The sequence below is a fragment of the Callorhinchus milii genome, unplaced genomic scaffold (assembly GCF_018977255.1).
Source record: "Callorhinchus milii isolate IMCB2004 unplaced genomic scaffold, IMCB_Cmil_1.0 Scaffold4, whole genome shotgun sequence".
NCBI lineage: Eukaryota > Metazoa > Chordata > Chondrichthyes > Chimaeriformes > Callorhinchidae > Callorhinchus > Callorhinchus milii.
This window is the reverse complement of record NW_024704745.1, coordinates 74,336,163-74,348,383: the sequence shown is the minus strand read 5'-3', so window position 1 is coordinate 74,348,383 and position 12,221 is coordinate 74,336,163. Positions and strand designations below refer to the sequence as shown.

At 42.2% G+C, this 12,221-nt stretch overlaps 1 protein-coding gene across 3 annotated transcripts in view; it reads right to left on the bottom strand.

Moving 5' to 3' along the window:
• The window catches only part of LOC103177169 (serine/threonine-protein kinase Nek5), a 29,105-nt gene that overhangs the window by 1,349 nt on the left and 15,535 nt on the right, over positions 1–12,221 (bottom strand). For all 3 annotated transcript variants that reach the window (XM_007891209.2, XM_007891208.2, XM_042334738.1), the window contains 9 exons: positions 11,957–12,035; positions 11,402–11,512; positions 9,688–9,771; positions 9,380–9,472; positions 8,965–9,045; positions 7,889–7,978; positions 7,404–7,545; positions 3,906–4,055; positions 1,009–1,126 (listed from right to left, as the gene is read on the bottom strand). In XM_007891209.2, coding sequence (XP_007889400.1) covers positions 1,009–1,126; positions 3,906–4,055; positions 7,404–7,545; positions 7,889–7,978; positions 8,965–9,045; positions 9,380–9,472; positions 9,688–9,771; positions 11,402–11,512; positions 11,957–12,035 — 948 coding nt within the window. The remainder of the gene's footprint in view (positions 1–1,008; positions 1,127–3,905; positions 4,056–7,403; positions 7,546–7,888; positions 7,979–8,964; positions 9,046–9,379; positions 9,473–9,687; positions 9,772–11,401; positions 11,513–11,956; positions 12,036–12,221) is intronic.

Sequence of the window (12,221 nt, the reverse complement as noted above, 5' to 3'; positions counted from 1 at the left end):
TTTTGTGAGCAAAATGTGGCAGCCAATTGCGCACATCAGTGTCCCACAAACAGTCATGGATTGAAGTGACCAATTTATTATTGTTTTTTTTGAGGGATTATTATCAAAACAGAAGAGACGGAGCACTTGCTCCCAGGGAGATGGGATGGGGGCCACAGTCAAAGAGATGGGTCTTGAGAGCAGAAAGAGAGGGGAAAGGTGGAAGAATTTGGGAACAGAGTTTCAAAGTGCACGACCAAAGTGGCTGAATAGCTCACCCGCCGAGTTGGGGTGGAGCAGGCAAGGAATATAAAACAAGCAGGTGTGGAAATATAATTTGAACTCTCACATAACTGGTTAAAAACATCTTGCAATACAGTGTAAATAGTCCTTCACCTCCTGGCTGCATACTGTCCTCTGTATCAGTAAAAATTGGTAAGCCTACCAACTCTTGGCAGCAAATTAAAAGATCTCCTTTAAGGTCTTTCCTACCTCACTAAAACTAATTGGTAAGGAGTATCGCTACGTTTGACAAATTTAATTGACAGACAATGCAAAGCCATGCAAGAGTAAAAAACTACTAATTAGGAAAATTGAAAAAAAGTATTCACGTGAACAAACTATTTTGGTTGGATAAGATTTGTGTATCATGTATTCTAAAAATATATATATACTCTGTATAATCACATAAAATTGGAAGTTGTCCTGCTCGGATATTGTAACCTGAAACGACCTCTTCCCTCACTGCAGCGGTCAATAAAGCTTACAATGGTTGGTTGTTGAAACTGTCTTTGAATTGTGTTTTATGTAGCACATCTAGCCACGACACAGGGTAGAGCAAGAGAGAGAGAGGGGAGTAGATACCTACAGTGTGGGAGATAACAAAAGCACAGATACAAAGAGCAAAATGGCCTTGAGATTTATGTAGCATAAGCTGTTGAATTTTTTTTGGCACGTACAAATGAAAAGATTTTGTTACATTTCACAATTGAATAATCGCAGGCTAGAATATTAGCGGTGTCAACTCACGTGTCATCATCATCGGATCTGGGCTCCAGCCGTTCCTGATCTTCTTCCACATCAGAGGCAGAATCTGACTCTGGATCATTGTGCTCTTCCTTTGACTTCAAAGACTTCAATCTGTTATCTGTTGAACAGAAAATATAGGTAAATGGATAGATTGCACTATGTATGAGGACCTTGAAGCACAGTTCAATGCACAAGTCGCTGTTGTGCTCTTAATGTGAGCCTCCATGTAACAAACTAGTAGCACAACTGGAACACATTATAAAATAATAATAATCCTTGCATTTGATATAGCACTTTTCACGTCAGGAGGACGTCCCAAAGCGTTTCACAGAACACATTGTAAAGTGAATTGACTGTATATTTGTGGGCGAACGCGGCAGTCAATTGCGCACAGCAATGTCCGACAAACAGTCGTAGATTGAAAATGACCAATTTTATTATTGTTTTGTTTTTTTGGAGGGATTATTATTAGGCGTGTGGAGTAAGGAAACTTGCCCAAGGTTTCGCCCTGCCTGTAATTGAACTCAGGTCTCTCGCTTGCAAACCGAGTGTTCTAACCACTGAGCTACAGGACTGCAACATTGGTCGATAAATAATAATAATAATCGTTGCATTTGAATTAGCATTTTATCACTTCATTGAGACAAAGCACCTCACAGAATATAATGTAAAAAGTTAATTGGTTATATTTTGTGGGCAAAATGCGGCGGCCAATTGCACACATCAGTCCCACAAGCAGTCGTGGACTGAGTAACCTGATTATTATTTTTAAAACAATTATGCATGGGCTGGAGGGACGAAACAGAAGAGGGACAAAATACCAGCAAGGAGATTTTACCCTGCTTTTTTTAAAAATGATCTGTGTGAAGCAGGTTCCATTAGTCAGATGCAGTTTATTTGTAGAGCTTATAAGTGCTTCTGTGCATAGGCTGAACTAAAGGAAAACATAACTGAAACAAAATGTAGTTAAAAACTACAAATAAGGTACTACACACGGAAATATTTCCCTGGAATAGTGTTTGAAGAGCTGGCTCAATATACAAACATTCTGTTTCTTCAGTTTTCATCTGAGACATGTTTCCAAAATAATGCTACGCATTTGTGTGTGAATCAGAAAAGGCACAATTAATTAAGGAGATATTTTATCATCTTACTTTTTCAGAACTGCTCTGAAATTATAATGAGTTTTCTGTTTGAAATTAAACAGAATTCATATTTCCATTGCCAGCTATTGTATATTTATGCAATATTGCAAATAAAATGATAATTATTAAAATGTAGACATCAAATTTCAATCTGTTGATTAATGCTTTATCGTAGTACAAAGGATATACCAAATGTGAGTCAAACAGAAGATTTTTGGCACCTACAAAGTTTTCAAGCTGTTTTACTTATGACAAATATGGTTTACTGCAACAACAACAACAAGATTACATTTGTATAGCTCCTTTCACATCGGGAGGACGTCCCAAGGCGCTGGACAGAGTACAGTATTTCAGACCCAAGCTGGGGTTGGGGTGGGGGTGGGGGGTTAAGGGAGGGGAGGGGAAGGGGGGTGGCCGATGGCATGGTCGAAGAGGAGGCTCTTGAGGCAGGACTTGAAGGAGGCTAAGGAGGTGGTGAGGCGGAGTGACTGGGAGATGCAATTCCAGAAGTTGGGGGCAGAGTAGCTGAAGGCTCTCCCGCCAATGGTGGGGCGGGTGGGTCGGACGTGGAGCAGCCAGAGCCGGCTGAGCGGAGGGAACGGGCGGGTTGGTAGGGGGTTAGGAAGTCGCAGAGGAGGGTGGGGCGAGGCCATGGAGGGCTTTGTATGTAAGGACCAGCATCTTGAACTGGATCCTCTGAAGGATAGGGAGTCAGTGGAGTCGGGGGAGAATGGGGGAGATGGGGTCACGGAGCTTCGTGCAGGAGAGGACACAGGCTGCAGAGTTCTGGATTATCTGCACCCTGTGGAGGGAGGAGTTGGGAAGGCCAACAAGCAGGGCGATTGCATAGTCGAGCCTGGAGGTGATGAAGGCATGAACAAGAGTTTCAGCGGCCTGAGGGGTGAGGTAGTGGCGGAGTTGGGTGATATTACGGAGGTGAAGGAAGGCAGAGCAGGTCATGGCTTGAATGTGGGGGAGAAAAGACAGTTGAGGGTCGAACAATACCCCTAGGTTCCTGACTGGCTTGGTGTTGTAGTGTGCAATCATGGAGGTTGATGTTGCCAGAGCCTGAGGTGCTGACGCGCAAGCCTATCAGGAGGGCCTCAGTCTTGTTCAGGTTCAACTGTAGAAAATTTGCCCTCATCCAGGACTTGATGTTTATAATAATCTTTGCATTTAATATAGCACCTTTAAATGCTGAAATGTCTCAAAGCGCTTTGCAGGTATTTGGTGTAAAGTGTAATAACTGCATATTTTGTAGACAAAGGCAGCTGCCAATTTTGGGCACAGAAATCAATCATTAAGTGAATGACAACAACAACAACATGCATTAAGATGCAGTATAGCATCATGGATAACAAACAAATTTATCTAGAGCATTGTTGGCCAAGACATAGGGAGAAACTCCCATCTCTTTGCCAATAGTGTAATGGATCTTTATCGTACATCTGAACAGGCAGAAGAGGCCTCACTTTGTTTATCATCTTATTGAAAAGCACCTCTGACAAGGCAGCCCACCCACAGTAATGTACTTGAGTGCCAGCCAAGACTGTGACAAAGCCCTGATGGGAAGGCTTGGACATACAGCCTTCTGATCCAGAAGCACTACCAACTGAGCCAAGATCAATTAGTGTCAATGTCACAAAGAAAAAAAACTTGTATCTGAAAGTCTAGACTTCAATTGCACAGTTTTGCTGTGATATTGTCTATTACGTTGTTTTTGCATACACACATTTGCTTATCATATCATACCAATGTTATCTGTCGACATAGCTGGGCAAAGTGATAGTTCGGCAGCTGCAAGGGCATTCAGCAAGGTATCCGGCGATCCTGATTCCCATTGCTTCCTGTTTTTTGGAGTACTTCCTACCATCACTTCGACCTGGTCAGTTTCAGAGGTGGCTAAGGAAAGCAGAAAAGCGTACATACATCAGAAGACATTCAAAGCATGAAATTACATAAATTTATACGGAACGGAAATAGGCCATTTTGACAAACTAGTCAATGCTGGTGTTTATACACCATCCCTCCTATTCCCCTGTCCCATATTTCTCTACTCCCTTCAACCTCATGTATGCATCAAGTTTCCTCTTCAATGCTCAGTTACTGCTAAACACCAAATAATAGAAGGAGACTACTTGGACCTTTAGGAAGATAAATGTAGCAATTGGAAAAGACAAGTCTTGCTGGGTTTCCTATTGGACTAACGGTATTGGCACTGGCTGGTGCAGGATTAAGCCATACAGGCCAAAAGGTTGCAAATTTGAATCTTACTCTGTGCTGACCTTAAGCACGCCGAGCTACTACCCTGAGTGAAGGACGCTATATAAATGTAAGGTGTTGTTGAATTAGTTGATCTCAGCCAAACATCCATTTGGGGCACTAAAACTGATCATATGGTATGAGGAGAAAGCAGTAAATATCAACCTGTCCGCTCCCTCCGCTCAGCAGGCTGTGGCCTGCTCCATGTCCCCCACCCGGCCCGCCCCACCATCGGCGGTCAGGCCTTCAGCCTTTCTGCCCCCACCCTTTGAAACTCCATCCTACATTCCCCCAAAAATGTCACACTCAGTGTCAGGATAATAGATATCTAATGGCCAGTTTATATGCCTTTCTTCGTTGTATTTTTTCAAAAGTGGAGCCTCATTATAAGGCAATAATTGGAGTCCTTAGCCTTACAACTCTGTGCATGAAAAACATTTTCCTAACCTCCCCATGAGCTCATTTACTAACTATCTGAAATTGATTCCCAATGACTCAACAAGGAAATAATTTCTCTCTGTTGATTATATCAAAATTCCTCATAATTTTAAAGATCTCTATCAGCCTTCTTTGTTCCAATGGAAAAAAGGTCCTTTCCTCCACTCTCACTCGAAAGCCAAATCACCCAACGCCCGTTATCACCTTAGTAAATCTCTTTTTCACCCCCCTTTATTGCCTTGACGCCTTTCCTAAAGTGGGGTGAGCAAAACTGGACACATTAGGAATAACTGCTTCTAACTATTGATTGTGTTTCTAACTGTTGATTGTGTTTAGCAATACAATACATTTACATAGAGGATTTCATGTCGGGAGGACATTGCAAGGTGCTTGACAGTCCTGGTTTGGCCCCGAGCTAGGGGTGGGGGAAATGGGGAAAGTGGGAGGAGGATGGGGCTGGGATCATGCCTTATAATAAGATTGCATTCGTGAAGCCAACTGACTCGCTTTGTGGCATTAGGTCAGTTCTTGCATCAAGAAAATGGTTGATTTCCAACTCATCAGATCATTGCCAACATCGCTTCCTATGTGCTGAGATTTGCATCTGAACCTTTGAACTCTGATATAAGTTGAGAGGTTGGAATGAAGAGACAGCCATGACTTGAAAAAACAATTATTAGAGAATGAATCAAACCTGCCGTTGGCTTGTTCATTGACATTCCCTGGTATAAATTCTCCAGATGTTTCTCTACCCTCAGCAACCACCGGGAATTTTTTATGCTTTGAATCTTACAAAGAAAGAGTATATTCCTCTTACAAAAAATGTACATCATGGAAACAGGCCACACGGCTTAACCAGTCCGTGCCAGTGTTTATACTCCACACCCATTCCTTACGCCATCCCATACCCTTCTATTCCCCTCTCCCTCACCTGAAGGTCTAGCTTCCTCTTGAATGCATTTATGCTATCTGCTTGAATCCTCGCTTCAGGCAACAAGTTCCACAATCTCATTACCTTCTGCATGAAGTAGTTCTTCCTAAATTCTCTTTTAGATCTGCTAGTCACTTTATTATATTTGTATTCTCTGGTTTCGGATTCCCTAACCAGTGGAAACTGCCTATTTGTGTCAACCCTATCGAACGAACCCTTTTATAATTTTAAACAGATTCATCTAATTAGAGTAATCTCGTAAATATCTCTTCTCTAGCGAAAAAAGGTCTTATCTAGCCAGTCTATCCTGACAGCAGTAACATGCCAGCCATGGTATCATCCTCGTGAACCTACACTGTACTCTTTCTATTGCTGCTATATCCTTCTTATGTAGTGTGGAGAATTGGAGACCAGTTGGTTTACCACATGATACTTGAAAATAAACCATTAAACCATTGTCTTATCACAGTCTAACAGCAACACAGTATAGTTATTCAGGGGTAATTTGTTTTAAATCAGCAACAAACTGAACCAATTCTGTCCATGGAAAGTAGCACGTTGCACTTAAAATATATACACACTAGAAAATCCCAATAAACCACAACCTCAGTTATACATAATATGCATGGTCTACAGTTTCAGGAAGGAATCATAATAATGCCATCTCTGTAACAAATTTATTGCTGGAATGTAAATTCTTCTTAGTGTCAAAGAAAGGGCACCCTGTACAATCCATACACAGCACACACAATGTGTAGAAACCTGATACCACTTGCACAAGAAACACAGTGCAATGTTCTAGAAGATTGTTTAGCTGTTTATTGATATGAAATATTCACACACTCACACACCCACACAGACACACACAAGCTGGGTCCCCTTGTTGCTGAGCTGGCCATAAGGTGACCTGCTTGGTAATGGAACATCGGAATCAAGTCAAGCCTCTGTGGTGGTCTCAATAGATCAGTTTCTGAACCAAGCAAGGTCCACATTATTCCTGGGCACTGCTGGGCTGATAACAAACCAGCCAGACTGGATCATTAGCAAGAGTGGAGGGGCAGATCAGTCACTGGGATCAGGTTTTCTTTCCACTCAGCTCCTGATAACCCTGCAAGCCCAAACCATAACGGGTAGGGTGGTCCTAGTTAGACAAGCAGCAGAAAGCTTGCCAGACAGTGCTGCTCTCAATGACAAGCTATGCGGTTTTAGCTAATTAAACCAGCAGTATCACAACACACTCTAGGGTGCCCAAGTCCATTCCTCCTGGGTGGGGTGGGGGGAGAGGTGGTCAGTAGGATTTCCTTGGAGCTGCTTCCTTTGCCAACCTGCACCTAATATTCCCCAGAACTATGTAAGCTGTACAAATGGTGATGGGTTTCCGCATGTGTCAGCTGATGAAAACAAAACAGACTTACACTTACGTTTCACCCACAAATATACGGTCAATTCACTTTACAGTCTATTCCGTGAAGCAATTTGAGATGTCGAGAGGATGTGAAAAGCTCTATATCAAATGTAAGGATTATTATTATTTATTATTATATATGGAGTCGTTTTGTGGATGTGAAATGTATTAACTGATTGAAACCTAAAGAACAGATAATGAAATTACTACACACCTTCCATCTGCGAAGATGTTTCTTCCAGAGTTTTGTTTGCAAGGCCTTTGAGTATATTTTCTGCTCCAATACATTGCCACTTCCTCTCTTTAAGGTGGTCTCCTTGTTCATACGTCAGCGTTTCATTTAAAATGTCCATTTCCTATCATATACAGCATTTGTATTAGCTGGGTATTAATATCACAACAAAGACTTTAAGACTTTTACTCCACGGTGTGCCTCTAACTCGCTTCCTCCCTCCCTCCCTCCCCACTTTAAAAGCCCCAAGACTTAACTCTTTGATCATGTTTATGGTCATCTTCTTCTCCCATCACCAAGCCTCTTCAGCTCCCCCCATCCCCACCCTCCCGGCTCGGGTGCCTAGGTCAGCCAGCTGTTAGTCCTTTGAGACGTCCTCCCCATTTGAAAGACGCTGTACAAATGTAAATTGTATTTAAATACGTTTTATGGCTTGCGTGCAAACCATTATCAATCACCACACTTGCCTCCTCCTGCTGGTTAGAATGCTTTTCCTCTTGTTCAGAATCTTTCTGAGGCAACTCTCCATCCAACTTTATCTCAAACATTATCCCACCCTATTTGGAAAAACGAAATGTGCTTACAGCATGGTGTGTTACGAAATATCTTACATGTCTGAAGACTCTGATTGAGATACCAACCCTCATTCGGTGAATGGCAGGTACCAGGGACTCCTTGCTAGCTTCCTGCGGTGCAGCAAAGCTCAGCATGAAATGCATGATGGCGTTGCCACCTTCTTGCTACCCACACTCGGACACACATCCCTACCCACCTGGTGATGGTGGCACTAGTTAGGAGTGTGGAGCTTGAGGAGCATCTGCTTACCTCTCTGCAAACTAATCAAGGGGGATACCAACCCCTGGATATATGAGTAGGTGTTCGTGAACCCAGACTCTAGAATCCAGCAACTATCAACCCAAGCCTCAGAGTTAAACCAAGGTCCTCTCTGCCTTTTCAGAGGACACTGAGGAACCCATAGCACCATTCAAAATGAGAAGGAATTTCTCCTGGTATCCTGACCAAAAAAATCCCCCAGATAAACCTGGTCATTCACTTTATGACTGTTTGTGGTACACTGCTGTGTGTCATTTGGCTGCTTACAATTAAAATATGCTCCCTACGTTTTACAGAAAACTCTTGTTAAAAACTCCTCTCCTTCATTTGCCCATTTTTAAAGCCCAGCTCTTTGATCATCGCTCCACTCCCTCCACCCTTGGATCAGGTGCCGAACTAGCTATCCCCCAAATAATTGTATTTTATTGAAGCTCTGTGAGGAATGGTTGGCAGACCTTCCAGGCTGTTTGTCTCCATTCTCTTGAACTCCATCCCATGGTTTGTCCAATGCGCTCCTCTCCACAGCACCTCGTTCAAGGTCCATCTTAAGACCTACCTCTTTGACCACAATTTTAGTCATCGTTCCCCTCCCTACTCTCCTCTGGGCCCATCCCAAGCTTGGATGCCCAGCCAGTACTGTTAAGTGCCTTCGGATGACTTCCTGACTTGATGTAAATTTCTATTGCATTGTAATATCAGTACCATTTACCTTTACTTTGTACTTGTTCTCAAGTGCCTTCATTTCCACCTGGTGGTGAAGTCTCACTTGTTTGAGATCATCTTCAACAACCTGCAGAATGTAAAAAGTGAGTGAACGAAAACTGTATAATGAGATGAGTAGCCAATCATTTTGAATATTCTCTTTACACTTCTTTTAAATGCATAAATAATAATAATAAATTAAATATTTATAACAGTTAGTCAGGCTGATACTATTTATATTTACGCATTAAGAAAACTTAATAACTAGCCCAACATCTAACCCAATGGATTATAAACAACACGCAAAGTTAGTGCACATTTTCATCTCAACAAGGTCAAGTCATGTTTAATATTAAAATGTACAAACCAGTGGTCCACCCATTGCTGTGCTTGGCATAATCTTTAATGGAAGGATGCCATACCTGAATAGGACTTTTATTTCTGCATGGCTCCTGTGGTTCAAACAATTCATCTGCAGGTTCCTCTCGATCAACAAGATACGTCTCAGCTGGATTCTAGGTAACACACACAATGAAGTACACAAGCTCACACAAAACCATTAACTAGATAGAAATGAGCATTTTCATACAAGCAACTTTGTTCTCCCCTCTTTCCCCCCTTTTCCACTATCAAAACTATTACCTAACTGACCCCCCCCCCCCACCCCCATCAGCCACGCTAAATCATTCATGTGTGGGTTATAGATAATGAGACAAGTATACAGCCTTACCTCTTTTGCTTCCATTTTGATTTTAATTTCTTTTACCTCGCACTGATACTGTTGCCTTATTTTCTTTAACTGCTGGCGATATTCCTAAGATATAAAAGATTCATGTTCCAGTTGTCTGAAATCACACTTCTTCCACATTAGTCATAACAAAGATCATGAGCATGGGGTTACTTTCTCCATGTTTATTGCTGCCACTGAATTCACTCTATAATCTATTTATCCCTTACCGCAATAAATCTAATAAACATGAAAAAGTAATTTTTTGAAAATATGCAAATACCCAATACTCTGATAACAAGGATAGAATTGATCATCAGCCTGGTGCAGCGGTAGAACTTTTGCCTCTAAATCAGAAGGTTGTGGGTACATACAATCACATCGTCTGAGCTGATACTCCAATTTGGAGTCCTGTAGCTCAGTGGTTAGAGAGACCTGGGTTCAATTCCAGGCAGAGGGCGAAACCTTGGGCAAATTTCCTTACTCCACACACCTAATAATAATCCCTCCAAAACAAAGCAATAATAAATTGGTCATTTTCAATCCATGACTGTTTGTGGGACACTGCTGTGCGCAATTGGCTTCTACGTTTCGCCCATAAATATACGGTCAATTCACTTTACAGTCTATTCTGTGAAGCGCTTTGAGATGTCAAGAAGACGTGAAAAGAGCTATATCAAATGCAAGTATTATTATTATTATTAATGCAGCGTTGGGGATGTAATGCATTGTCGCAAGTGTCGTCCTTTGGATGAGGTCCCATCTATTTGTTCAGTGGATACTCTATTCGAAAAGAGAAGGGACTTTCTCCCGAGGTCCTAGCCAATGATCCCTCAAATAAAATTGGTCTTTCACTCCATGGCTGTTTGTGGGACATCGCTGTGTGCAAACTGGTTCTCGCATTTTGCTCACAAAATACAGTCAATCCATTTGCTGTATATCCTGTGAAGTGCATTGAATGCCTCGATGACGTGATAAGGCTCTATACCAAATGCAAGGAATATTAATCCTTATTACTAATTATAGAAGACAATGGGTATAGAAGATACTTGTGTATCTTCTATAATAATAATCCTTGCATTTCATTTAGCACTTTTCATGTCAGGAGGACATCTCAAAGTGCTTCACATGATTCACAGTAATGTGTAGTGACTTTGGATTTTGTAGTCAACCCCTATGCCCTCCATTAGAGTTTAAAGCAGAAATCCATCCATCGGATAAGAAGATAAAATGAGGTCTCGCCTATTTGCTCAGGTGGATGTTAAAGATCTTATAATACTGTATAAGAATAAGAAGTTCTCCCGATGTCCTAGAAAACAATCCCCCAGATAAAATTGGTCATTCACTACATGGCTGTTTGTGAGACATTGCTATGGACAAATTGGCTGCCGCATTCACCTACAAATACACCACACTTTACAGTAAACTCCTGTGAAGCACGGCCCCCTGACATGAAAAGTTTACCAAATGTAAGGATTATTATTACTCTTTATATAGAGACCTCTGCGAGTGGTAGCGTCTCTGAGCACTGATCTTGGCCAATGGTTCCTGTGTCCTGGGCAACAATTCTCCAGATAAATCGATCACTCAGTTGATTGCAGTTTGTAGGAGTTTGCTGCGCGCAAACTGACCTCAAATACAGATTCACTACACTTGACAGTATTTCTCCGAGAAGCACTTTGAACATAATAGGCACAAAATCAAATGGAAGGCTTACCTCATCTTTCGTTCCTTTTTTCTTAGCTTGTTGCTCAGTACACTGTGGAGCCTGCAGATGCTGTCTCTGCAATCGATCTTGATGAGGGTCTGATGAACCTGGGCGTATTCCCTGGGGAATGCAATGCAGCAAGTCCGTAACTTTTTTTTGAAAAAGGACTTTTTATTAGACGAGCTAAACTAAGAGATCCAATATTTGTATAATCGACCTCGCCTTCAAAGTCCTCCACGGCCTTACTCCTCCCTACCTTTGAGACCTGCTAACTCCATATAGATCTGACTGCTTCCTCCGCTCAGCCTGCCCCACCATCGGGGCAGTCGGGTCTACAGCCTTTCTGCCTCCACCCTGCCTCCTTCAAGGCCAGTCTCAAGTCCCTCCTCTTCAACCCTGCCTTCGGTCACTCACCCTCCTACCACTACCCTCCCTGCCCACCACCCCTCTTGATCCCAACCCCCAGTTCGGGTCCAAATCCCTGATGGTCCAGCGTCTTGGGATGTCCTCCCATCATGAAAGGTGCTATACAAATGTAATTTGTTGTTGTTTCAATCCACCTACCAATTGTTTTTCCGCCTTGATTTTGTACTGCTGTGCTTCCAGCTTTCTCTGAAGGTATTCTTCGTGCACTCCAACTGGCCTGAAATGGACAAAAGTTCCTTTTTGGACTTCATGAAACTCCAGCAATCCCTCCAAATATAAATTGCTCATTCATTTCATTGCTTTTTGTGGGACATTGCTGTGGCAAATTGGCTGCCATGTTCACCCACAAAAATACACAAGTCACTGCACTTTTAATATATCCAGCGAAGCACTTTGGGAAGTC